Source organism: Dipodomys merriami, unplaced genomic scaffold (genome assembly GCF_024711535.1).
Source record: "Dipodomys merriami isolate MVZ:Mamm:240054 unplaced genomic scaffold, mDipMer1.0.p SCAF_123, whole genome shotgun sequence".
NCBI lineage: Eukaryota > Metazoa > Chordata > Mammalia > Rodentia > Heteromyidae > Dipodomys > Dipodomys merriami.
This window is the reverse complement of record NW_027202527.1, coordinates 2,442,650-2,468,498: the sequence shown is the minus strand read 5'-3', so window position 1 is coordinate 2,468,498 and position 25,849 is coordinate 2,442,650. Positions and strand designations below refer to the sequence as shown.

Below are 25,849 nucleotides of genomic sequence, written 5' to 3'. Positions count from 1 at the left end.
CGGTTCTCAATTTTCCAATGTTTCTTCTAGAAACCTTCCTAATGTCTGAAAACCAAATTTAGGTTGCTTTTCCCTTTAAATATTCTATCTGTTTGAGATGTAAAGAAAATTTAATCTCCTATTACTGATACACTTCAAAACATTCTTTAAATCAAGGCTTTATTGTTTTGCTGAAGGCTATGGTACTCCTTATGACCTTCCTTAGGCTGATGCTCTCCAAGTAGGAGGTATGGCTATTCTTTAACAAGAGGGAAGAATACGGTTGAAGGAGGTGATTGGAACTTGACAGGACCTGAAAAAATGTATGCTTACCATTATATAATATATGTGGACAGTGATACCTCTCATTCTATTGAAGAGTTAAAGTCCTATATATAGAAACTCTGTCCAAGTTCCATGGACAAAATGTCGTGAGGTGGGCAAGCCTGCATAGGTAGGGAGATATGAAGAGACTATATATTAATAGCAAATGTATTTGTAAACATATACTATGTATCAATTGCTAAGTAAGATTTTCACAGATATACTCATTATCCTTTCTCTGAGACCTTATATTCCTTCCCTTCTTATTCATGTGGGAGTTTAAAAAAGAATATAACAAATCCACTGTCTTGTCTCTACAAGGAAGTTAACTCAAATTCAGGTAAGCAAACTATAGAATCTCTACTTGTCCCCTGTTATCATCATGGTTGAAGCTGGAAGTAGAAAAGCCAGAGGGTCAAATGGATTGAGGTTGGGAATGCTCAATGATCTTATAATATAGATTTCTTGACAAAATGTGCAAAAAGAGCTGTCATTGTATCCCACATTTGTAGGTACAGTCACATTTACTCTTCTTTGTCTTGGATTTGGGACAATGTCCATGCCATTTATGTGGGATCAGAACTTTGACGTCAACTGTCAACCTATCTTAGTTGTACTAAGTATTGCCAATATGCCCTCCTATGAATGGCAAGGCTCTCACTTAGCAAAAAAAGGACACGCCACAGGTAGGCAAACTCTTTATTATGTATTCCAATTCTAAACAAACAGAAAACTCTATTGTACAGAGCTCTTAGAAAGAAGACACATGGGCTTGGCTGGAATCACATGTAGGAGGGACTTGGAAATAGACTGATAGGATTCAAGGTGTATCAGCGTATGATGTATCGTACATAAGGGACTTCGATGTCCTCTCCACTTTGGTTGTTGCAACATAGTTCAAGTACCAAGGTCCGTACATGATGGCCTAGGCTTTGCTTTGAAACACAGCTCACAATCTCAGTCATTCTAAATCAAACAGCAGAATGTCAGGAAGCAGAAATCAAAAAGGGAAAGTCAGATGGAACAGTGAAGATAATGAACTTTGAGTGGTACTACAGGGAGTTCAAAGTATCATACAAAGCCTCCTCCTCCCTGCCCAGAACTCACCGCTGATTCAATCTTTCCTTAAGCTTGGTGGCTGGCATAAACATGGAATACAGCATAGACACACCCTGAGATAGCATGGTGATCTCTAATCTGTGCTCCCTCTGGAGAGAAGAGGAAGAAAGGGAACAGTGGTTTCAGTGAGCTGGGACAGTACACAAGTATTAGCCCAGAGTTAGTGATAAGTAAAGGTGAATAGAGCCTTACCTTAAAATACTCTAGGAATTGCTTCAGGGTCATCTCTTCACCATCAGGCTGCATGCCTTGTACCTCAAAGCGATCCCACAAAGTCCACTCATGCTCATAATACTGAGGGACAAACAGATATGACAAAGCATTACCTGAAATGGCTCTCACATCACATCTCCAAAACCTTATTGTTCCCCACATCTTATTGCAACCAAATCCAAACAGAAATTAGTATAATGACCAGCAAGGTATAACATTGGAGTCCCTGTGATCTCTTTCACTCACAGACCATATCCATTATATTTCACAGTTTTCCCCAACTACAATGACATTCCTTCTTTTACAAATGCAGTAGTCAAGAGACTTATTTTCCATAAGCATATCTATGGCACAGAATGATAATGAAGTAGGCTATACAAGTTTAAGTATATACATCCCATGTTTTGTAGGTACCATGTTTTATAATGTCTCAGATCCTATTCTGAGACCTAGAACTGGTTAACTGAAGTCATTTCCCTTTTTCTTTTCTTTTTTTTTTGGAGGGTGTCCGGTCCTGGGGCCTGAACTCTGGGCCTGGGTGCTGTCCCTCAGCTCTTCAGCTCAAGGCTAGCACTCTACCACTTGAGCCACAGAGCCACTTCTGGCTTTTTTTCATTTTGCTTATGTGGTGCTGAGGAATCGAACCCAGGGCCTATGGCATGCAAGGCAAGCACTCTACCACTACTGAGCCACCTTCCCAGCCCCATCCCTTTTTCTTTTTGTCTTTCACTTTTCTCTTTTTGTCTCTCTGAACCACTAATAGAATTCTAGAATAAGGGGTAACATGGAAAATTTCTAGCCAGACAGCACCCCTACCTGGTGATGTGTTGGAGGAATGGGTGCAGAGAAGCTGAAGAAGGGCAGGGCCAAGTTGATGAAACTGTTTTTATATGACTCAAGCTGCTGGTGTCCCTGGACCACCTTGTACAACTCCAGACACACAAGGCCAACTATAGCTGCTGTGGTGGTTGCAATCGCAGGGATGATCTTCCCTGCAATCAGCTTGCTCTGTTATAACAGGCCCAGAAGATATCATGGTTCAGAGAGAGCAGGTTCAATGGGAGGCAAGAAATGTAAGAAACCCAAGTTTGGCAGGAGGGGATCTTAATTTAAGCCTTCACCTTATGCCGGTCTGCAGGGGAAATGTCATAGTTCTCTGCCCGGAGGTTGGATGCAGCCAAAATGAAATCCATATGGAAGTTACTGTCATCATCCTGTTGGCAGTTGGAGAATCAGATGAGAAAAAGACTTCTGTAGCCATTTGGGAAGACAAATAACTTCTAGACCCAATTATGTGGAAACACATGGAACAACTGAGCTACCCCAAGAGGCTAATAATCTTGAAACAAGCCCAGCAGTGAACAACCCTCCTGTGCATTCCAAGACCCCTGTCCAGCACCTTTTCAAAGTCAATAGGGTACATCTTGAATCCAGGGAGCATAACTGGACTTGGAAGGGTTGCAATGATTTTTTCTAGTTGGACATCATCTGTGGAGTGGAATGGAAGATGAATACCATCAGCCCTGTCAAAACCAAGCAAGTATCTGAGGTAGAAGCGAAAGTTCACAGTATAGGTATTCAAGCAGGTAAAAAGCTTGAAAAAGACAGAAATTCTTGAAAATAATAAAGGAGAAGAGAAAAAGAAAACAACCCAACCATAGTATGTCAAGAGGTAATTGAGTTGTCAGAAACAAAAACAGATGCTAACTCTGGAGGCTCAAAGCACCAGAAATGATAGAAGTATGTAAATGTTATTTTGTAAGTGCCAAGAGGAGAGAACCATTAAAAAGAAGACTATTCAGCCTTACTGGAAAATGAACTTCTTACATAAAGAATGACATTAACAAAGTCAGTAGGGAGTATGTATCTTGGAATCTGAGACTACTTTCCTTCATGAAATAAGCAATTTCTTATTTCATGATTTCACTTACATATATGATTTCACTTACATGACATAAAATTTCTATTGTAATGTAATTGAGAGAAACAGAAAGCAGAAGCAAGTTGCTAGGGTCTGTGAGAAGGGAAAGATGGCATAAACTGTTTAATGGACATACACTTTCAATTCTATAAGATGATAAAAAGTCAGAGACATGTTGCACAGAAAATGTTAATCCATTTAACACCGGTGAATACAAACCCTTAAGAGTTAAGATTTAAATCTTGTAGGTGTTTTGACTGCATTAAGAATATAGAATAAGAAAAGTATCAGAAAGCATGCAAAGGAAAAATAACATGATGGGGACCCTGAAGGAGAAGATTAGAATGAAACAAGACATCGTAGGTGAAAACAAAGAGAACAATAGGAAATTTACTTATTTTCTTGCTCATGTAACTGTATCCCCTTTGTACAGAATTTTTTACAATAAAAAGTGTACCAAAAAAACAAGACATGGGAGCTTAAGACAGAAATGAGATGTAATAGGGCAAATAGGAAGAGAATTTCAAGGAAATTCACAGAAAATGTATGTAAAATTTTGGCATGGAATAATGGGGAACAGAGACGTAGAACAGAGAGAACAGTAGCGCTAAGGGAATGAATGATCATTTGTTTACTCAGCAAAATATATAGACAAGGACACAGCTGAAAAATACGTGTATTATAGAAGCACAGGAAGAAATATCAGAAGACAAAATACTTGTAAAAGGAAATGGGGAAAATATGAAAGTCAGATAAGCACAAGAGATAAAGATAAGAAGAAAAGGAAGAAATAGCATGATACATAATGATACATAAAGAGGGATAGAGAGCTGAACACTGAAATAAGAGGTTAGTACCAGGTGCATAGTATACACAGAGTCAAATTTGAAGTAGATATGCAGCCTGGAAGGCAGGAATCATCTCTAAGGACATATATCATGTAAAGAATCAAGGGAGGAAAACAGTTAGAAAACATGTTCCTTTCCTTTTCAGAAAAAAAATTCAAGGACAAACTCAGTAGGAGACAAATGCACATATGAAAAAGAAAGAATATGCTAAATGGGTATATTCATAACTTTAATTCCAGAACTTGGGACTCTAAGGCTGTAGAATTCTAGGTTTGAGTCAGCATGGAACTCAAAAATGAATGGTGGCATTACAGTTCTGAAATCTTGCAGAGGAAGAAAATAGTGAATTTGCCTCATCCAACTTTAATCCTTGTTTTAAATACTTTATATATCCCCACAATATATAGAAGATGGAGGTGCATGAGAAAGGTGTATGAGTAAATCTTGGCCACAGGGTCACACTGTACCACCAATGGCAGAGGTTACTGAGGAGGCATACACAGATAAGCAAGGAACAGGCAGCGACTTGTTGACACAAGTCTAAATACTCTCACCAATAGAAGCACTGGCATTCTGTAGCTCCTGGTCAGAAACATGAATCTTGATGCCAGACTTGGGAGTAAACTTGGGGACCTGAAGGGATTGTAGGAAGCTTGCTACAGCAGTGCGATCCTGAGACCCTGTCAGTCCATACGTCTGGGCAAATAGATTGGCAGCAGCCATCACATAGTCCAGATGCAAGGCCTGGGGAAAAAGGAGAGCATAAAAGAGGGACTATATGAGACTAGGGTAAACAGTCTCTGCCAACTTCTCACACATCCAACTGCCACTAGATGCTTGTGAACCCTCTGAGAAGACTTACGTTGTTCACATCAAAGATGAGTGGATGAGGGCAGCGTTTGGGCCCAGACCAGAACAACACTCCTGAGCTTGAAAGCTATGAGAAAACAAAGTTGTAATGTTTTTGCTGTTGCTGGGTTTTGTTTCATATAGGATATGCAATAAAAGACTAGGAATTCTAATTTTGGTCCTTGAAGTCCAAACTCAATTTTTATGCAATTTATATTGGTTCAGACACACACTTTGTTAACAAACTTGTAAATATGTTAATATTAACAGATGAAAATTAATCTTCACAAGTCTCCTATGCGATAAACAGACATCATGGGACATATCTGGATATGTTGGTAGAGAGAGAAAATGTGTGCATTCCCTTAGGCTTGCTGAGACTTGAGTCTACAAACCTATCTATTTTGTGTAACTCCAAAATGTCTCACTATTAACATGTACAGTTCTCAGTATTAATTAGATATGATCCAGTTCCCCTAAATGTGCACTAGTAAATGGAAGATTAGCCCCTATTTGAGTGACAAGGCAGGCACGCCTGTATTTGAGCAAACAGGACAAAACTGAATGTTTGCAGAAAGCACTGGCATAAACAGTCAGTGACTTGGGAAGGGTGTCAATATGATAGCCTGGAATAAGCTATACTGAAAATCTAGGTTAAATTTCTGTTATCCAGAAATGGTTGTCACAGAGACCCAAGAAACGGGCCGTACCTGGTTAGGAGGGAAGTTGTACAGCAACTGCTGGATGTTGTCAGAGTACTGGGTATGCCAATGGTGGTAAGCCCATGTCACACAGTCACTCCAGCTATGGGGCAGCTGTAGCACCAAGCTACGCTGCACAACCTCCAATACTTCCAAAGGCTGGTTCCCTGCCAGACGTAGTGTTTGTTCCACAAACTTGGAATCTCTATTAGGAATTTGAGAAAGAAAGCAAATAAAGTATTACTTGACAGATCCAGTAGTTCTTTGTGGAAGAAAACTTTTCCAAAGAATCCACTCTTGAGTCCCATGAAATGAGACGAAGACTTTAATTAATTCATTCAGAAAATCTGTCTAATAAAGTCAATTCTTTTATGCCAATGTTCCTCTAATTATTCCATGAGGTACAAAAAGAAGGAAAGCTAGCAAACTGACTAGATGAAGCTAGTATTTTTTTTATATCAAAACCAGACAAGAATACAACAAACACACACAAACTTACATAGTAGGGTCTTGACAAAAACAGCCATAAAAGTATTTCCAATAAAATATTTGCAATAGAAACAAATTGAGACAACCATAAGCCAATACCTATTTGGGACATCAGTCTGTGGATGCAAGGATGGTTCTCATTCACAAATCAACATAATACATTACTTAATTCATAATACACAAATACACATAAAACAACAAATAAACAGAAGAGGAAAATCAAATGATCATATCCAGTCCTTCCAGACAAAAAGCCTTTGACAGGATGGGCACAGAAAGCTAAGATATGAGGACCGAGGTTGGACAAGGGCAGAGAAATCCCATCAGACTCTTATCTACAATCTACTACACACAAACTAGAAATGGGATTGTGGCTCCAAGAGGTAGAGTGGTAGTCTTGAGCAAAAGAGCTCAGGAAAAGCACTTAAGCCCTAAGTTTAAACTCCTTTTCCAAACAAAACAAGAAAAAAACTTCAAAATATTTAACACTATTTCACAATAAGCTTTCTAGGAAAGTAGTAGCAGAAGATATATAGCTGCATATCACTATCTGATAAACATACAGCCAACCACATTCTTCACAAGAAGCCATTGAAACCAATTCCTTTAAATGGACGAATAGGCCTAGGTATATATGCCCTCCACTCTTCTAGTAATTAGCTTGAATTCTTAGCCAGTACAGTAAGGCAATAGAAACATATGAAGGACACAGAAATAGAAACAGAAGAAGTCAAGTCATCCCTATGGTCAGATTGTCTGATACTACATATTAGTAGTTCTATAGCAGCCACCAAAACAAAACTACATCTCATCAACACTTTCAGCATGTTTGTAGCACACAAAATTAACATAAAAAGTCAGAAATGATTATATGTACAAACTAGGCCGAGAAAGCAATCAGGACAACAGTTCTTACAACAGGCTCAGAGAAAAGAAACAGACATCAGGAATCAACTTGAGTAGGAGATTAAAAGCATTCAAAAGAAAAATGGGCTGGGAAGGTGGCTCACTGGTACAGTGCTTGCCTTACATTCCTGAAGCCCTGGGTTCGATTCCCCAGCACCTCATAAGAAAAAAGAAAAAAGCCGGAAGTGGCACTACGGCTCACTGGTAGAGCGCTAGCCTTGAGCTGAAGAGTGGAGAGACAGCGCCCAGGCCCAGAGTTCAGGCCCCACAACCGCCCCCCCCCCACCAAAAAAAGCATTCAAAAGAAAAACTGAAAAACACCAAACGAAAGGAACTGAAGTCACAGGAAGATAGTAAAGACCTGGTATGTTCATCAATTGGCAGAATTTAAGAAATTCCAACCAGAATCCAAATGTTATTCTTCACAAAAACAGAAAAATGCTATGGACACAGGAAAGAACCCAATAGTAGAAGAAATGCTGGTGGAAGACTACAATCCTGGATGTATATTAAAAAAATACATACACACAAAAACTGGCCCCAAATTTTACTCCAGAGCAGGAGTAATGAAGTATTTTTGTCTGGCACTGTCACAAGAACAAACACACATACAAACCAGCGGAACACTGGTCCCAAATTTTATAGCCATCTGATTTTTAATGAGAGTCAAAACACATCAGACAGAGAAAACAATGTCAGTAACAAAAGAAAACAGAACACTAAAAATTAAAACCCTACTTGTCACCTTATACAAATGCTAACTGAAAATGGATCCAAGGCCTCAATGTAAATTATGGGAGAAAACATTAATAAATACAGGTAAAGGTAAAGCTCTTTCCAAATAAGAATTCAATACCCCATGAAATAAAGAGCAAGAAGTAACTTTTGGGAGGGCATTACATTGAAAGCCTTCAGCATAACAAGGGAAAGTGTTACTAAAAAGAAGAGAAAATCATAGGAGTAGTCAGAAAAAACTTCTGTCAGCTATTAGCTCACAAAATTAACAAAAGCCCATATCCATTCTCAGGGTGGTAGTGGCACATGCCTGTCACCCCAACTATATCATAGAATATATAAGATTAATTTGTCTCAGAAATCAAAACAATAATTAGAACATAAAGAGGACTTGGGAGCATGGGTCAAGTGGTAGAGTGCCTGCCTAATTAACAGAAGGTTGGTTATCAAAGGTATCACCAAAACCAAAACTCAAAAAAAGAACAAAGGAAATTGAAGGATACAGAAAACACACAAAACTCAAAAGATGTACAAACAGCCAATACACACATGAAGAAGTAGTCTACATCCCTACCCATAAAACATGCATACCCAAAAGACACTGAAATTCCTGTCTCCCCAGTGAGATGGCTAACATCCAGTAAACAAACAAAACAAATAATGGTATCCATCATGTGGAGTAAAGCAAACTCTCATATGCTACTGGTAGGCATGTAAATTAGTGCAGTTCATCTGGAAATAAGTATCAAGGTTATTCATAAAACTAAAAATAGAACAGGTGATGATGGCTTAGCAACAGGTGAGATACCCATGGGAAAAAACCTGCAAGTTTCTAACTCCAATTCACCAGGAAAAATGATTAACTTGAAGAGAAAATGCCAGCCATTGAGTATAAAAACAGGCCTTGAGTTAAAACCCTAGTACCAGTTCACACAGATAAACACACACAAACATAAAACATAGAACTACCATATTTCCCCACCTGACATAGAATTCTTGGGCATATGAGTTTTAGTCTAACTCAAATTACCATACATGAGATCCATGCAAATTACTGTTTGGCAAACTACTGTACACAAAAGACAAACTTTATTATTACCCTATGTGCAGCATTGATAAGCAAAGAAAATGGGCTATATTTACAATGGAGTATTATCTGGACCTAAAGAAGAATGAAAAGAACAGAAGAATGAAAAGAAAAAAGCCTAAAATAATACTACTGCTGCTGTCACTGTAACTACTATTACTATACTACTAATAATGAGACCTGAATGTACAAGTGGAAGTGACAGGGGAACAAGGAGGCAGAAGGAGAGAAAAGAAGGGGTGAAACAGCATTCATGTATGTACATACATTAAAACACCACAAAACCAACCATTTATCAATAAATACATATATATATATATGTGTAAAGGTATTTGTTTATATTCACGTTTATATACAAATATATAAACATACACACACATGCAGATATATACACACAAATATGATGTGTGTAGATGTGTCTGTATATATGTATAGAAGTATTAGTGATTAAGAATGGGTACCGAAAGTTTGTTATTACATTGTTTGCAGTATTTCCCCCCCTTGATTTCCTTTGTTACTGTTTTTGATTTCTGTACCATTGGTCTTCTATATAAGTTTATCTGATTTGGAGACAGAAAGGGGAACCACAGAAACAGTGGGACAAAAGTGAACCAATTCAGTAGTGAAACTCACTCGACATGATGTTGGGAATGAACTTTACAATCTGGAGGACAGGTGACTGGGAGGGGAAAAAGTGGGAGAAAATGAAAGAGGGGAAAACATTGTTCAAAAAGAAATGTACTCATTATTTAACTTATGTAACTGTAACTCTCTCTCCCCATTAACTTCATAATAAAATATAATTACAAAAAATAAAGGCAGGGAGGCAATAGGAGATAGGAGAGTACAATGGGGAGGAATGAATTTGATCAAAGAATATTGTATGTGTATATGGTTGTGATGCAACCCCTTTGTGCAATTAACATTAATGATAAGGAAAATAGAAAACTCCCTAGTGCCTGAGTGTGTATGTTAGGGAACAAGGGAAGTGCTATAATGCCTGGTTTGATAGGCAGAGTGAATTAGACATACATGAGGTAATGGTTGACGATTTCTGCCGGCTTCTTGAAGAGTCCTTCAAACTCATCCCGAGCCCACTGTGGACAGAGCAAATGGAATTATGTAGTACACTGGCTGATAACATAAGTCTCCTTAGATATTGGAAAGTCAATCAGTGAACAGGTCCAGAGGAAACACACACAGTGCTTCTAGGTGGGAATTCATTGAAGCTTTCAAACTGAAGCTCCTAAACAGTCTCCAAACTTTCTTGTATTTCACCTAAACTTTAAAAACTAATCAACCTGACTAGCACAAGTATTTACATGTGAAAACTTCTGTAAGGGTTTTATGTCAAGTATCTCAATAAAAAAGGAAAAAGATAAAAATTAAAATAAAGACATGATCCACTTTTGCAGTTCCTGGGTTCTATGCATTAGACATGATGTATATCTTCATGGAGCTTGGCTTAGGATGTCTCTGAGATTACATGATCACTTACTCTGGTAGCCTCTATCTAGACTCTGGATATTCAGGCTCAATTTTAATTCCCCTTACTACCTACCTTTCTGACTTCAGCAGGTACACAAAGAAACACCCAGGTCTTGGTCTTTTGTTTAAGTAACATATTTAGAATAGAAACATTTATGCCTCATGAACTGCTATGAAGAAATGAGTAATCACATCTAGACTTAAAGCTCACCAGTAGTACCAAGTACATGGAACATGCCAAGTGCTTTGCATATGAGAAATACTCATGACATACACCTTTTGGAGACAGGCATTTGTAATCCCTGATAGCAGGCACAATCTGTTTTAAAACCTCCTTTGAAGCATTCCATCATACTGGGCAGACTGTAAGAGAACCAGAGTCTACTAGAGATCTCGATGCGAACAGATAGACACTGATAAATGCAGCACACATATTCTGTAAAGATTAAGGTATCAATAGGACTGGATTTTTATCTCTATGTCTTCCATCTTACACTCCTAACATGCCTCAAAACCTGAACTAAAAACCTTCTGAAAACAGAATCTTTATTCAGGGGTTGAAAGAAAAATGGAATTACGATTTGGTTCTTATAGAGTTTCTTAAATGTATTATGTTCAGCTATATAATACATACTGTTATATGTGTAATACATGACAGAAACTGAGATGACCAAAGAGCTGCTGAGTACATTTTTCCCAACAGTTAGGAAAGCCTAAATATATAGGACATTCTAGAAAGAGTAAGAGTGATTCAGGGACTACAATATATTAGCTATTTGTGAGAACAAGATCTAGAGCTAACATAAGCACATTTTTATGCTCCCATGTTAACAAATATTGGGAAGTTATAGCACATTGTGTCCATCCATCTACAGAAAGTAGAAAATAGAATGATGCAACTCATGCCCAGGCTAATGCTGGGCAAGAAATTGAGACCTTGCCTCAAAAATTAGCAGGTAAAATGGACTTGGGAATCATAGCTCAACACATACCTCATAACTACAAAGTTCAAATACAAGTAGTATAAAAGGAGTAAACATTCAGATATTTTGGCCAGTCATGTGGCTTGAACTCTGAGCCGGTGGACTGTTCCTCAGCTCTTCAGCTCAATGCTACCACTCTACCACTTGAGCCACAGCACCATTTCTGATTTTCTAGTGGTTAATTGGAAATAAAGAGTCTCACAAACCTTCCTGCCTGGGATGGGTTTTAACTGCATCCTAGGATCTCAGCCTCCTGAGTAGCTAGAATTATAAGCATGAGCTACTGGAGCCCAGCTTTCAAAAGTTTATAAAACTTAAAAACATTCTCAGTTGTCTAGATATGCAAGAACTTTATATAACCCTTATATTTTTTTCAAGATTAAAAAAATGGATAAAAGTGGTAGATTAGAGGTGTGGCTTAAATAGAAGATAAAATGCTAATTTGTCAATAGCAAAAAGACCTGAAATCAAACCCCAGTACTACTCAAAAACAAACACACAAAATCAAGTAAATAATTTCTGATAAACATAGTTGTGCTGGTAGCTTTAGTATAGCCTTGCTTGTGATCATTGCGGTAAATGCCTAAAAGTGGGATTGCTGGGTGGGTCATAGGGGAGCTCTATGTGGAGTCTTTTGAGGAACCTCCATACTACTTTCCAAAGTGGTTGAACAAGTTCACACTTCTACCAACAATACAGTAGGGTTTACGATATCAAAGATATGGAACCAATCCAGATGCCCCTCAGTAGATGAATGGATCAAGAAAATGGGAAATATATATATATATATATATATATATATATATATATATATATATATATATATAATGGACTTCTCTGCCTTCATCAGAAAGAATGACATTGACCCATTTGTTAGAAAATGGAAAGACTTGGAAAAAATTATATTAAGTGAAGTAAGCCAGGCCTAACAAAACATAGGACCCATGGTTTCCCTTATTTACATTAACTAATATATGTCTAGGACAAGCAGAAAATGTCAAAAGCTATGTACATATGACCATATAGGAGGTGGGAGGAAAGGAATGGTAGGGGGAAAACAGGAGAAGGTAACAATGCTGGATAGGAAATGTAATCATTACCTTACTCATGTAACCCCTCTGTACATTATTTTTACAATACAAAACACAAAAATAATTTCTGAAAAGTTATGCTGCTTGTGCAATCTCAGAAAAAGTTGAGATAATAAAATTTGGTTCGCTACACTTAAAGGGTGATAAGACATCATCCACCTGTCTATCAATACCACTTCTACTCCTAAGATTGCTTACCTGCAAGGTGTGCTCGATAGCGTTAGGGAAGTTTTTCAGTGTGCAAAGAGGAATAGATTTCTCAGGTGGGTCCTGGCTAGAGCTGTAAGACTCAGTCAGGTAGGGGATGACCACCTGCACATTCCCTTTGGTCCCCAGAGTACCAGATTCCAACAGAGGCTTACGATAGTACACACAGCGGCGGTCCATGTATAAGCCTTCAGGGAAGAGACAGAGAATGGCATACAAACAGGAGGAATATTGGGTGAGACAGGAAGAGAACCATTCCCCAATACCCTCTTTCACACCTCTGCTCCCCGCATCCTTATCCACCAACCACCAAACTTACGTGCATCCACACTGTCCAAAGCATTGGCCACACCGTCCAAGTTCTGGAAAAAGTCATCATCATAGACGTGCTCTGTATCAGGGCCCACACGGTTCTGGTGACTCATCACCCTTATGTGGGGATTAATTTGGCGTACTGCTGTGGCAGCTGTGTCAGACTTTAGTTTCTGGGTGGCAATAGGGAACAGAGATATTTCTCATGTATCCACTTACATGTTTACCCTGAATACAAAGTTACCTACACGGTTCTGGTGGTTTATCACCCTGACATGAAGATTAAAATTTGGTGTACTCCAGAAAACCAGAAATTGCACTGTGGCTCAAGTTCTAGCCTTGAGCTGAAAAGCGGAGGGATAGCACTCAGGCCCAGAATTCAAGCCACATGACCAACAACAACAAAATTTGGTACACTGCTTCAGCAATCATGTCAGACTTTAGCTTCTGGGTGGCAACAAGGGAACACACATATTTCCCATGTAACCACTTACATACTTAACCTAAGGATGGATTTATGAATGATGGTTCCAAGTTTAGCAGGGGCCCTGATTAACAAATGGTACTACCTATGACAATGTCACAAGACTTTAACTATGAAAAAGGTGAGAAGAGGGGAGATAAAAAAGAAACAACTCAAACAATTAAGAACCAATGGATTAGAGACACCACACCAACATTATATTTTACCCAAAGATAATCAAAGTGGAAATGTTTGGGATAAGTAAAATCTGTTCAGAACCCAAGTCATCTTCCCCCTATCAAAAACAATCTCCATTAGGTCCCACAATTTCTTGGGATAATTTCTTTCCTCAATGTTCTCTTATTCTCCTATGTTCAGGTCTTTGAGCAGATGAGTTTTTCCAAGTATTCTTTTCCTTCTTCACACTGCAAAGTAGCACACTCTATGGCACCTCCAATTTACTCTGTTTCTCACTGAGCTTTTGTACTTATTGGAATCTTTTAACAATGACTTTGTAACTTGTAATTGTATTTTTCTTTTGCAGTAGTGAAGAATCATAAAGGAAGGTTGGCTTTGAATTGTGATCCTGAGAACTCAGCATCCTGTGCAGCTAGGGTTACAAGAATGAACCATCAGTACTGGGCTCAGAATTTTATTTTGTTAAAATCTTTCTAATGCTTGTTTTTGCCCAAATAAGATATTTAAAGATAAGAGAATGAATCATTTAAAATTGCACATAAAATATATAGGAACACAGCCAGACACCAGTGACTCATGCCTGTAATCCTAGCTACTCAGGAAGCTGAGAACTGAGGATCAGGTTCAAAGCCAGCCCGGGCAGGAAAGTCCATCAGACTCTTATCTCTAATAAACTACTAGAAAACCAGAAGTGGCGTTGTGGCTCAAGTGGTAGAAGAGCACAGATATAAGGTCCAAGCCCCATGACACACACACACACACACACACACACACACACACACGAACACATACCCCTGTACAAAAGACAAGGTGGTTCTAACACAGGGACTGTTTAGTGGGAAAAGAAAAATAAGCAGGGAACTGGAAGGCATAAAGAAGTGTGGAGGTGAGTCAATTTCAATATGCAACTTATTATGGACATGGTACAAAAAATCTTAATGAAAGAGGCTGCTGACAACAGGGATGGGTATGCAGGGAATGAGAAAGCAAGGAAGAGAATTATTCTGGTAAAAAGTAACATATGGGCCATATGCCATGGCTCATGCCTGTAATACTAGCTAATCAGGAGGCTGAGATCTGAGGGTCATGGCTCAAAGCCAGCTGGGCAGGAATATCTGAGAGCCTCATTTCCAATTAACCACCAGAAAACTGGAAGTGGTTCTATGGCTCAGGTGGTAGAGCATAAGCCTTGAGCTGAAGAGCTGAGTGACAGTGCATAGCTCTAGAATTCAAGCACCATGACCGACAAAAATAAAATAAAACAAAAATAAAACAAAAATAAAACAAAAAATCATGGAAATAGGATGATGAGAACCTTGGTACAACAATGAATACACTTAGAAAGGGGGAACAAACCTCAAACTTTCTTTTGTTGTAGGTATATACCACTGGAAGGTAGGAGGATTAATGGACATGATAAATGAGGATGAATGGATCAAAGAAGTTCATGTGTACTTATAAAAATAGAACACTGAGGATTGAGAAGGTGGCTCAGTGGTAAAGTGCCTTCCTTCATGCATGCGGCCATGTATTTGCTATCCCAGCACCACATAAGCAAAAAAAAGCTGGAAGTGGTACTGTGGCAAATACAGGGTGCAGGCCCAGAGTTCAGGCCACATGACCAACAAAAAATATTAGAACACTAAAATCTGTTGAAACATTTTAGGAGGGGTTGAGAATACAATGGAGGGTGATGAGGAAATCAGTCTGGAGAAAATTCATTGCATTCGTGTAAGCAAGAACACTATGGAACTGTGTTGTTAAACTAAATTTTGCTAATAGAAATTATCTCATATTCATTTTGAAAATAACATTTCACTGAATTACAGGAGGCTTTCTTGAAGTAGGGCCAACTTTTCCTCCAATTGGATGAAAGGAATTTGAGTGAGAAAGTACTTTCTGCTGTTGTGTCTTGGGGGTACTGGGGTACCTGCACAAGCACGTTCACTACAAGGCACTTTCTTCCTTTAGTTATATTTCACAAAAGGGCCTGAGTCCAGGCCTGGACCATCATGCTACTATCCCTGTAAACTCAAACTTTTAAGTCCCCACTAGTTTAGGTTTATTCTGAAGTTCACACTCTAACTTCTTCCCAGAGCTGGCCTCAAACCAAGATCCAATCTCTGCATCTCACTAGTTGGAATGACATGCATGAGCCACTGTATTGGCAAACCCACATGGCATCACTATCATGTGGACTCATGGAGAAATAACCACCACAAGGGGACTCAAGATACAGTCACTTTGAGAACTTCTCAATTACCGTGCTATCTTCCTGTGAAAAGAAAGCCTTTCAAGAAACTTCTTTTTGGCTCTGTTACCTATTCTAAATGTCTACAGCCTAGAATGTGGAATAAAGACAAATCAAGGGCAGGTAAAAGTAATACTTCCTTTGACACTTAACAATTCCTTAGATACTTTCTCCCTACTACATCTGCAGTGGCTAAGAATGCAAGAAAACAGAGAGGAAAACAGTTGTAAAAACTGACAAAAGCATACAAACTGACAAGAACATACAAAAACTTTAAAGAAATACCTAAGACTGAAAGGCTGTAGAAAAGAAATAGGAGAAATAGGAGAAATCTGCAAAAGAATAACCTTTTAAATTTTTATTCCATCATACTGGCACTTACTGCAACATCCCAGGGACGGAAGAGAAACTGTCGATTCAGATTAGACTTCTCAATGGTGTCCATGTCTGTTACTGTGATTTGGCCATCTTCCCCACAACCTAGCCCAATCATGGCAAAGTTCTTGAGCAGTTCACAACCAAGAGCACCTGCACCCACCTGAAAGGAGTAAAGCAAAGGTCTAGTTAGAATGACTAAATGAAACATAAGGTCTTCTCTTGCACTGCACATGTCCCCAGAAGGTAAGAGGATGGAGTGCCACATTTGTTGGTCCCAGGATCATAAAAGCCTATGGTTACCCAAGAGAAGAGGAATCAGATAGGGGAAATTAAAAGTTGTGTGAAGCTTTTTCTCAATGTATAGAAAAATAACACATGATCAGACATTCTATAATGATACCCCAAGAATCAGAACCAAAGCCCACAAAGAATGGATGATCAGGGATCAGAACATGAAGGCAATGAGGGCCCATCAGTATCATTCACCAGGAAATATTTCTGCTTGCCAAGCTTCTCTTGCAGGTCTGACCCAAATACAGCCACTTGTCCATCATAACGGTTCTGGTGCTGGTTCATGTGAAAACAGGCAAGTTAGTTAGAATCTTCCCCAGAGATCTTTCCTCAAATTATAGTACTTCTCACTAACTTACCGGCAGACACCTGTCTTCCATAAAGGCTACTTTGTCCTCAGGGAGACATTCAAGGGCATCAAAATATAGCCACTGCCTGATGGGCATGAACTTTCCAGAACAGGCCTATGGAAAGAAGGACAAATACAGGCAGACCACAAGTGGTGGAGTCAGTGGGGCTCATGCATAACATAAAGCCATGCCCTTTCCTACCCGTACTGACCTTCATGACTTCCTGAGCAGCCAGGCCTCCAATGAAGGCGTTCATTGGTGCCAAATCCCCAGCAGCTACATAGGACAACTTCTGGATGAGATCTTCATCCAGATTTTCCTGCTGGACTGCAGGTGGAGCTTGAGCATTCACAGCTTGCGCTAGGGCTACCAGTTCTACTGCATCTTCCTGGTAGGCCAGAATGCCAAGAGAGAACCCAGCATTACCATGACAGCAAGAGTAGGGAGGATATAGAGAGAAGCATGGGCATGATAAAGCTTCAAGCCAAGAACCCTGGCTGGCTCACTCACCCATCCACTTACCTCGTTGTGGGGCCGAGGTGCCCTGCTATGCTGAGCACAGAATTGATGAAGAGCCTGGAAGCCAACATGCAGCTGAGCAGGGCGAGAATACTTAGCAAAGTCTGTTATTACAAAGTCTGGTTCTGCCAAAGAAGCTCCTAAGGACTTCTGTGGAAAGTGAGATACCAAGACCACTGCATAAACAAAACAAACTAGAAATGCCTAAAATACCAGCTTGCCTTCTAACCCTCCCTTCCCATACTCACAAAACCAATCTTCTGAGATACTTTGACTTGACTGACAATGCCTCCACGAATATAGTCAGAGAAGTTAGAAGTATCACATATACTAAAAGTGTAAGGACCTGGAGAGTAACATAAATTGGACAGAAACTGGTCAGACCATGTAGCATCTCTGCCCTTGTAAAATCAGTGTCAAAATCAAGACAAGAATTAAACAAGCCATTTTAAACTACGTAACAGTGCATTTTTTTTTTTGGCCAACCTCTGAATGCGCAAACAATCTCCCTTCTGAAAATATGCCTGTATAATATCAGTGCTAGCATTCAGCAGGCTGAGGCAAGGGTATAATTAATTCAAGGCTAGCTGGCCTATTCAATGGGATGCTATAATATCAAACCAAATGCCCAACAAAAAAGACAGAAAGAGACTAGAGTCATAGTTCAAATGCTAGACAGGTAATAAGGTCAGATACTGAATCAAAACAAAATTAAGGAAAGAAACCAGTAATTACTTTGCCTTCTGCCCTGAATCTAGGCCCAAACCCCTCCACACTGTGAAGTTAGTGCTAGAGAGGGGACTTTCTGGGTTCATGTTTCTTTCCACTCCATTGTGACTTTGTCAGCCCAAAAGACTAGCTCAAACCCAAAGGTGCTTTTCATTAAGCCTCCATGGCCCAGCTACTCACACTTCAGAAATGACAGCAGTATCTCTTCTGTATTTCAAACTGTCCAAATACAACTCAAAAGCTGGACTTGCAGAAACTCTCTTTTCTAGCCCTCATCTCAGATCTTATCTCTGTTTCCCCTCAGGTCAGATTCTATAGATATGTCTCCTTACCCAAAATCTGATGTTCAACTTAAAATCCCAGGATCTTGATTCCCTTTAGTTCTTAGCCTCATCTAACTTGGTCCTCAGCATAGCCCCTCTATTCCCAAGGCTTAGATCAAACCCAGACACAATGTTTATTAGGAAAGACCAACTACAACAAAACCTCATTGGTTTTCAGGCATCTTCTTATTTCAAACAACAGGGACAAAAAGGATCAGAAATTTTCACGTTTGGCCATCAGTTATCTTTCAACCTTACCAACCCCCCAAAAAACAAACAAACAAAAGAAAACCTCATCTCAACATAGAAACATAAGCCCAAGTAACTAGATCCTGAGATGGAAAAAAAAGGATGAAATCCCAATATTACTCTTGATGAACAGAAAGCAGGCAGGAGGGGAAAGCCAAGTGAACTCCCTTGGGTTGAGACAGAACCAAGAGTTCAAAGGCTAACAGAGATCAGAGTTTATAGGATTCAGCACAAGAAAACAAAACTCAGGAAAGGAAACAGAATGAAGCAAGACCCTAGCTAAGAGAGAGCCAGCCCACAAAAGAGGTTGAGGCATGGCTGGGTAGGTGAGCCTAGCCAAGTGTGAAACTCAAAACTCCATTACTACACCAAGAAAAATAGAGCTCAAAAATAGTAAAGAAAAATACTAATCCAGCACCAGCCAATTCACAATAATCTTCTACTCTTATTTGTGTTGAGATTTCAGAAAACTGTTGTCTCTAAAAAGCTTTCTTTGGCTTCAAACATTCTCCTAAAATTCTTTGCATTTGACTTATTACATTCCTTGTATCTGGTAATAGATGAATATGTCTAGTTCCTACATTAACATGCCCATGATTTTCTATAATGTCTTTAAATGGAATATTTTTGTAATACCTATTTTCAGTCTTCTCCACTGAATTTCACATACTGAATGGGATTAGAACATTGAAAACATTACAATATTAATTTTGACAAAGTAAAACAAAGTATGCTAAACATAAACAAAAAGGAAAAAATGAAAAGTGATCGAAATCTCAGAGAAATTATGTTTTGAAAACAAATCATGTCCCATCTCCTGACAAAAGAAAAATTTATCCAAACTGGATAACAATGTAAATACACAGATAATTAAACTGAGCCTAAATGAAAACAAATGAAAAAAGGAAACATACAGAGAACACCAAAATCACAACACCTGGAAGAAGGGATACAAAAAGTAACCATCAACACTACAGAAGAACAAAAATAAGAAAGAAAACAAAAGCAATGAAGGAATACATTGTCAATCTGGAATTCTATTCCCACAATAAAGTTCCTCCAGAAACAGGTATAACAGGTCTGGAGGGAAATGAATCATGAACTGATAGCTCACATCAAACAAAGGATGAAAAAAATTAAATTAAATTAAAAAACTCCAGGATGACTAAAAATGATAAAGAAAAAAGAAAAGAGGAGAGAAAGAGAGAAAATAAATCTCATACAATTAAATCTAAAAGAATTATCAATAAGCCAAAAATAGGACAATGTTAAAAGGAACATTTTTTCAGATGTAAAGGTAAACAAACAGCAAACAATGAAATTGAAGGATGGGTGAAATTACTTGTTTTGAGAAGCTTAGAAGTTTAAAATACAAATATATGGCACCAAATTAACAAGTAAATAATGGTACTCTGTTGTAAGGTGTTTTCACAATACTCAGATTTTGTTTGCTCAGTCTGCTTCCATGAAACACTTGTGCAATACTAGATATGTATCAGCCTCACTTAAAAAATGCAAATGACAAGTGAATATGACAAGAACACTGAGTAGTGAATATGACAAGAACACTATTTCAATGACTTTGAAGCAAATACTCAAAGAATATAGCTATTAAAATTAAAACAAAAACCCAAAAAATAGAAAATGAAAACAGGAGTGGCCATAAATTCTACATGAGCTTTTTATTTTTTTCCTTGGTCATTTTCCATGATCCATCTCTATGTCCTACCTCAGATTCCAGAAACACACATTTCTCCTTATCCTCTGGGAGTGCCCAAAACCAAGGACAAGGTTTCCCTTGTTTTGGCCAACCAATTCTCACAACTACAGTTTTGGCATACCCAGCACTGTGATCTCAGTGGGATGGAGGCCATTAAGTTCACTCATTCCCTGGACTTCTGTGAATGATACAAAGTCACCACTCTCAAATCCATGCCGAGATTCATCTAGGCAGGTGACAACTCCAGGGTTATCCTAGTTGGAAAAGAAGTAACATTTAGAGGCAGCAATTTCAGGGTGCTTGCAGAAGAATAACTGTCATGTACCTGTCTACAAGAACAACTCCCGGGGGCTGGGAAGGTGGCTCAGTGGTAGAGTGCTTGCCTTGCCTGCATGAGGCACCACAGAAAGCAGAAAAAGCCAGAAGTGGTGCTATAGCTCAAGTGGTAGAGCACTAGCTTTGAGCTGAAGAGCTGAGGGACAGTGCCCACGCCCAGAGTGCAGGCCCATGACCACCAAAAAAAAAAAAAAAAAGGAACAACTCTCGGGACTGGCCTCCTTACCTTGGTGACCATAGAAACCATTGCACTGAGTGGTTGCTCTCCAGTGGAATCTACAAGTATCATTTCCTCACCAAAATCACAAAAGAGTTGCCTGCAGAGGTAAGGAATGTGATTGGAGCATGAGATCCTGCACAAGGCACTCACTGGTCCATCAAGGTGCAGTGTGCTTGCCAAAAAAAACTTAGGATATTACTAGTGAGAAATAGATGGCTCCAGGGCCACATGGAAATGAACAAGCAGAAAACATGGCAGGCAAAATACAACAAGAAGGGAGTGGGAGCCTTTTGGCCTGAGGGGGAGGCAGGGGATTAAAAGGAAGAAGAACAGACACTAACCCAAACAGGCCCCGGGTGTCTGCAACCACCAGCTTGATCCTATGGTTATGGCAAATCTCACCCACCTGCAGCTGATACTCTAGAGGAGTGTCTGTGAGAACCACTACCTGTAAAGACAAGAGATACAGGCTGAGGACCTGACACTTGGGCAATGGGAAGTTAAAGAATAAAGAAAAAGGCTAACAAAGGAAGTGTGATGGAAATCAATACAAATATGTGTCAACATAAGTAAAAAAGAAAAAACAAATGAGTCATCCACAAAATAAATGAAGAAGAGAGTCTGAACAAATTTTTGACAAATATGAACTTCTACCCACCTACACCCTATTGTTCTAAAAGAGATTAAAGTTCTAAAAACCTGGGTTTCCTCCTAATACACATGATGTATATCAGTTCTCAAAAAATAACTGCAGGCATGAGCTGTAAAATTTGTCTCCATACCTCTCCTGATTCAACAGAGTAAGAGATTATATGTCTATTTTAGAAGCTTTGGAGGATTAGTCTTCTCACACATCACAGGGCAGAAGACAAACACACACAACTCCTCTGTGCATTCCATTTATTGAATAAACGTTTATAAGATACCCTCACAAAAGCTCTACAATACAAAGTAGATAGTTCATTTTTCCTGTTTTTACAGGAAATTCAGGCAGAAGAATTTAAGTGACTTTTCCATACCCATAAAGTCACAAAAACTCAAGGCTACACATTAAGGCAGTTTTGCTCCAGGGCTCATTTCACAATACTACAACCAATACTACACAATACTACAATGTGTGGACACATACATTCAGCTCCTGAAAATCCCAAGAAAAAATAATCCAAAGTTGAATTTCATCCTATGTGTCCTAACCAAGATGCACAGGACTGCTAGTGTGACAAATCTTCGCAAGTCTGACATAATGGGATGGGATATAGCTTAAGAAGTAGGGAGCCTATTGAATAGCAAGGGGAGACATACAATTCAGGAAGAGCTGGAGAGAAACAGAGAAAACCAAATCTGAGATAGCGGATGAGAATGGGAAAATTAGAGAACACAAGAAAGATTTATAAAACTTTAATCAGTGTGATGCTAGTTAGTACCTGGAAACCACTAAGGAAGTCTTCCACCAGGGGCCCAGTATAGACGCTGACAGGCACATAGCTGTTCAGTTCAGCAAGATGGGGCTGAGATACTTCAGCTCGGTTTTTGCCAATGTCTTCTTCCCGAAGGTAGAACTAAAGGTAGCCAAAGCCAGAACTGAGATGAAACTGTTCTCAAGACAGGCTGAAACTTTAGCAAGGGGAAGGGAGTCAGAAAGTACCTGTGAGGACAGGTCAATCCACTGGGCAGTGCCCTGGTCATGCAGGGTGACAGCCTTGACCCCTGCAAGGATGATATTCTTGGCAATTTCCACACCAAGGCCCCGCAGGCCAGATATCAGTACACTGGATGTCTGGAGATGCTTCATTGCCTCATGACCCAGGACATACCTGGCAAAACAGCATCTCTAGGTCAGGATTTACCCTATGTCTCCTCCCACCATTCATTCCAATTCTAGGCAACACTTACAGCTGCCTAGAGTAAAGACCTTCATCTATGTCTGTTTCACCAGCTTTTGGCATTGCCTAGGGATACAGAGAAGCAGTTTCAGGGGTTTAGAAAGATACAGACAAGGTTACATCAGCACCTCCCCCTTGAACATCCCAAATGCCAGAATTCAAGTATAAGACACTTTGTTTGTTCCAGAGGGAAATCCAAACATTGGAGAGTCTATAGTAGAACAGTCAGAACCCACCTTGGAATCAGGTCCAGACAGTCGACGTTTCTTACAAAGCAGTTTGCTGGACATCTGTAGAGTAAGGGAGCGTCAGAATTGAAGCACACATGAGTAGACCCTTTCTGTTGGAAGAAATTCTGGGAAAGGTGATGACATTGGCTAATGCTAGGAAAAAGTTTCCTTACAAAAGTAGAAGAGGATGTAAGTCTGAACATTCCAGACCCCAAAGTTCAGTAAGTAAATATTGGCTAAATGCTTAAAAGGGATTTTATGTCTCTAACCACTCATACAGAACCTCTTGTAAAAGCTACCATTAAAAGTAGAGACAGGTATTGCAAATAAGTTAAACCATGGGACCTATATTTCTTTGGGCCTGGCTTACTTCACTATATGTATGAGTCAAGCGGAAAAGGTCAGATAATGTGATGCTAGGAAAATGAACCCTTAGATATGTATTTTAATGTATTTTCTTTCATGCATTTGTTTCTAACACATTTATAAGATTATCTCTTTGTTTCTTTGTATGTCCCTCCCCCACAGTATAACCCCTGCTTTCACTATATTTGATGTCAGTATAACTTGTGGAGGAGATGGGGAAAAACAAGTCGTTTAAGGATACAGGTGGACCTGTTGCAACAATGAGAAGTACAAGTTGTCATGTCAAAAACGAGCTTTACAACGTTGGTGGGGGGGAAGAATGGGGGGGGAGGCTGAGAAGGGATGTGAAGGTAAACAAAGGAGGAGGCCGCAATGCTTGATAAGAAATGTACGCATTATCCTGCCCATGTAATTGTAACCCCTCTGTACAGTATGCTCACAAAAAAATTAAATTAAAATAAATAAATAAATAAAAGTAGAGACAGGTGAGATAAGTTTCAAAAGTGAACCTATTAAGGTGGGTTGGGACCAGAACTGGTAGGCTAGGGAATGATATCTTGGGAACTGGATGAAGAAGCAGTAATTACATGCTCAAACAACTTCTGCCTCATGTCTGGTTGTTAGAGATGTTTGGGCCACAGGGAGACTTTAAGGGTTATCTCAGGACCATGAGTATTAGAGTAATGCTCAGTGTTTGTCCCTAGAAAACCAAGATGGCCTTCTAAGAGCTGGAATTGGAGAGGCAGAACAACTCTCTGGTATCAAGGTTTTTGGTATTTCCTACTGAAATTACTCCTCTGAGGAGTAGAAAGTTGAAAAAGCATATTTCCAGGGAGTCATCTGAATAGAAAACATGGACCCATTAAAGGCCTCTTAAGAAAAATGTTTAAGAGCAATGCTTAAGAGCATTTTCTGAGTGAAGAGGCCACTAACAAAGATGGTCCATGTCCACACAGTCCTTTCTTCTTTAGTTCTCTACACTGGCTAGAAAGGCAGGGGATGGAGTAATATCAGAGCTGAACAATCAAAAAGAGTTTGTTGTTTTTACCAAAAGGCAAATGAGGCTAAGTAGATCAGGCTCCCCTAGGTACCTGACAGGCTGGGAAAGAGGAATCAAGCCCTGGGGGGGGGGGGTGCTCATTTGTGTTCTTAATTCGCTAACTGTATGCATCCATGTAAGGACACTTTAAAACGCCTCAATTGAAAAAGTTAATGGTGTGATCTGGGATATTTCAATTAACGTGTCTGCATTGTGCCCACCTTCCCCTATTCGCAGAAGTATCTTTAAAGGCACAAAATGAGGATCCCATATTTGTGGTGGTAATCCGATGCTCACGAAAACATACTGACCACTAATGAGAGTTGTACATAAGTCCAAAAGTGAGTGGAAGTTCCAAGTGTTCATGTTGTGCCTGGCAATACAAGCTGACCCTGGGCCAGGAATGCACATGGCTCCTAGCATGGCCTTTAAGCAAGGAAACCACAACCCTTGGGCTTCAACTACAGGTTGGTGATGTGAAATCCACGTCCGGGTTGTTGTCCACCTCCTTTCCCCTCCCTTCTGCCCCAGCAGCATAGGAACCCCCACAGTGCACTTGGTGCAGACTCAGGCCCCTCCCTCGACCGCCTCCCATGGCCTCTCACTATGGTGTGCGCGCAGAGAAAGGCCCTTGGTTACAGAGGTCGCCGCGCTGAGGTAGCTCACACCCAACTTGGCTGCCACCCTCTCCCTAATTTTCTCCCCGCACACTGCGCCACCCCACCTACAGCTGTGCCTAAGCCTACCCCTCCGCGACCAACTTGCGGCTGTGCTCGACCCTTCCTCAGAGGACACCTCCTGCGCCCTCACCCTGAGGCTCCGCCTGCGACAAGATGGCGGCCTCAACTTCCGTTTACACAGGAAGCCTGAAGCAGGAGCGGAAGTGCCATTTCCACGCCTGAATCACTTATGACGTCAACCTGCCTCACATGACTCGGTATGTAAGGGCGAGGCTGGTAGAAATGAAGGGACTTGGTGCGGCACCCTTGTGCTCTCCTGTAAGTATTGTTGACATGACAAGGTTATTGGAAAGCTGACAAATTTTGGGCAAA

General features: G+C 39.8%; 1 protein-coding gene across 1 annotated transcript; it reads right to left on the bottom strand.

Annotated features, from left to right (window-relative positions):
- Positions 1–1,080: 1,080 nt before the first annotated feature.
- On the bottom strand, positions 1,081–25,574 carry LOC138823781 (ubiquitin-like modifier-activating enzyme 1). The gene is made up of 26 exons (XM_070017344.1): positions 25,544–25,574; positions 23,399–23,452; positions 23,173–23,228; positions 22,925–23,093; positions 22,704–22,838; positions 21,621–21,727; positions 21,286–21,376; positions 20,845–20,977; positions 17,951–18,048; positions 17,706–17,852; positions 17,395–17,571; positions 17,193–17,297; positions 17,029–17,109; positions 16,547–16,702; positions 13,260–13,425; positions 12,932–13,128; positions 10,204–10,268; positions 5,964–6,159; positions 5,267–5,341; positions 4,959–5,148; positions 3,035–3,123; positions 2,757–2,849; positions 2,452–2,643; positions 1,615–1,716; positions 1,411–1,511; positions 1,081–1,269 (listed from the first exon to the last, which is right to left on the bottom strand). Exons 2-26 carry the CDS (start codon positions 23,450–23,452, stop codon positions 1,134–1,136), a joined length of 3,111 nt encoding a protein of 1,036 aa, XP_069873445.1. The 5' UTR covers positions 25,544–25,574; the 3' UTR covers positions 1,081–1,133.
- Positions 25,575–25,849: the final 275 nt, after the last annotated feature.

Bases quoted from the DNA above. Each gene is read 5' to 3' on its own strand.
- LOC138823781 (XM_070017344.1), bottom strand. From the start codon at position 23,452: ATGTCCAGCAAACTGCTTTGTAAGAAACGTCGACTGTCTGGACCTGAT. The intron at 21,728-22,703 runs GTACTAACTAGC...TTGTCTTTACAG, and splicing joins ACTTCCTTAGTGGTTTCCAG to GTAGTGGTTCTCACAGACAC. The intron at 5,342-5,963 runs GTACGGCCCGTT...GTTTTCTCATAG, and splicing joins ACAACTTCCCTCCTAACCAG to CTTTCAAGCTCAGGAGTGTT.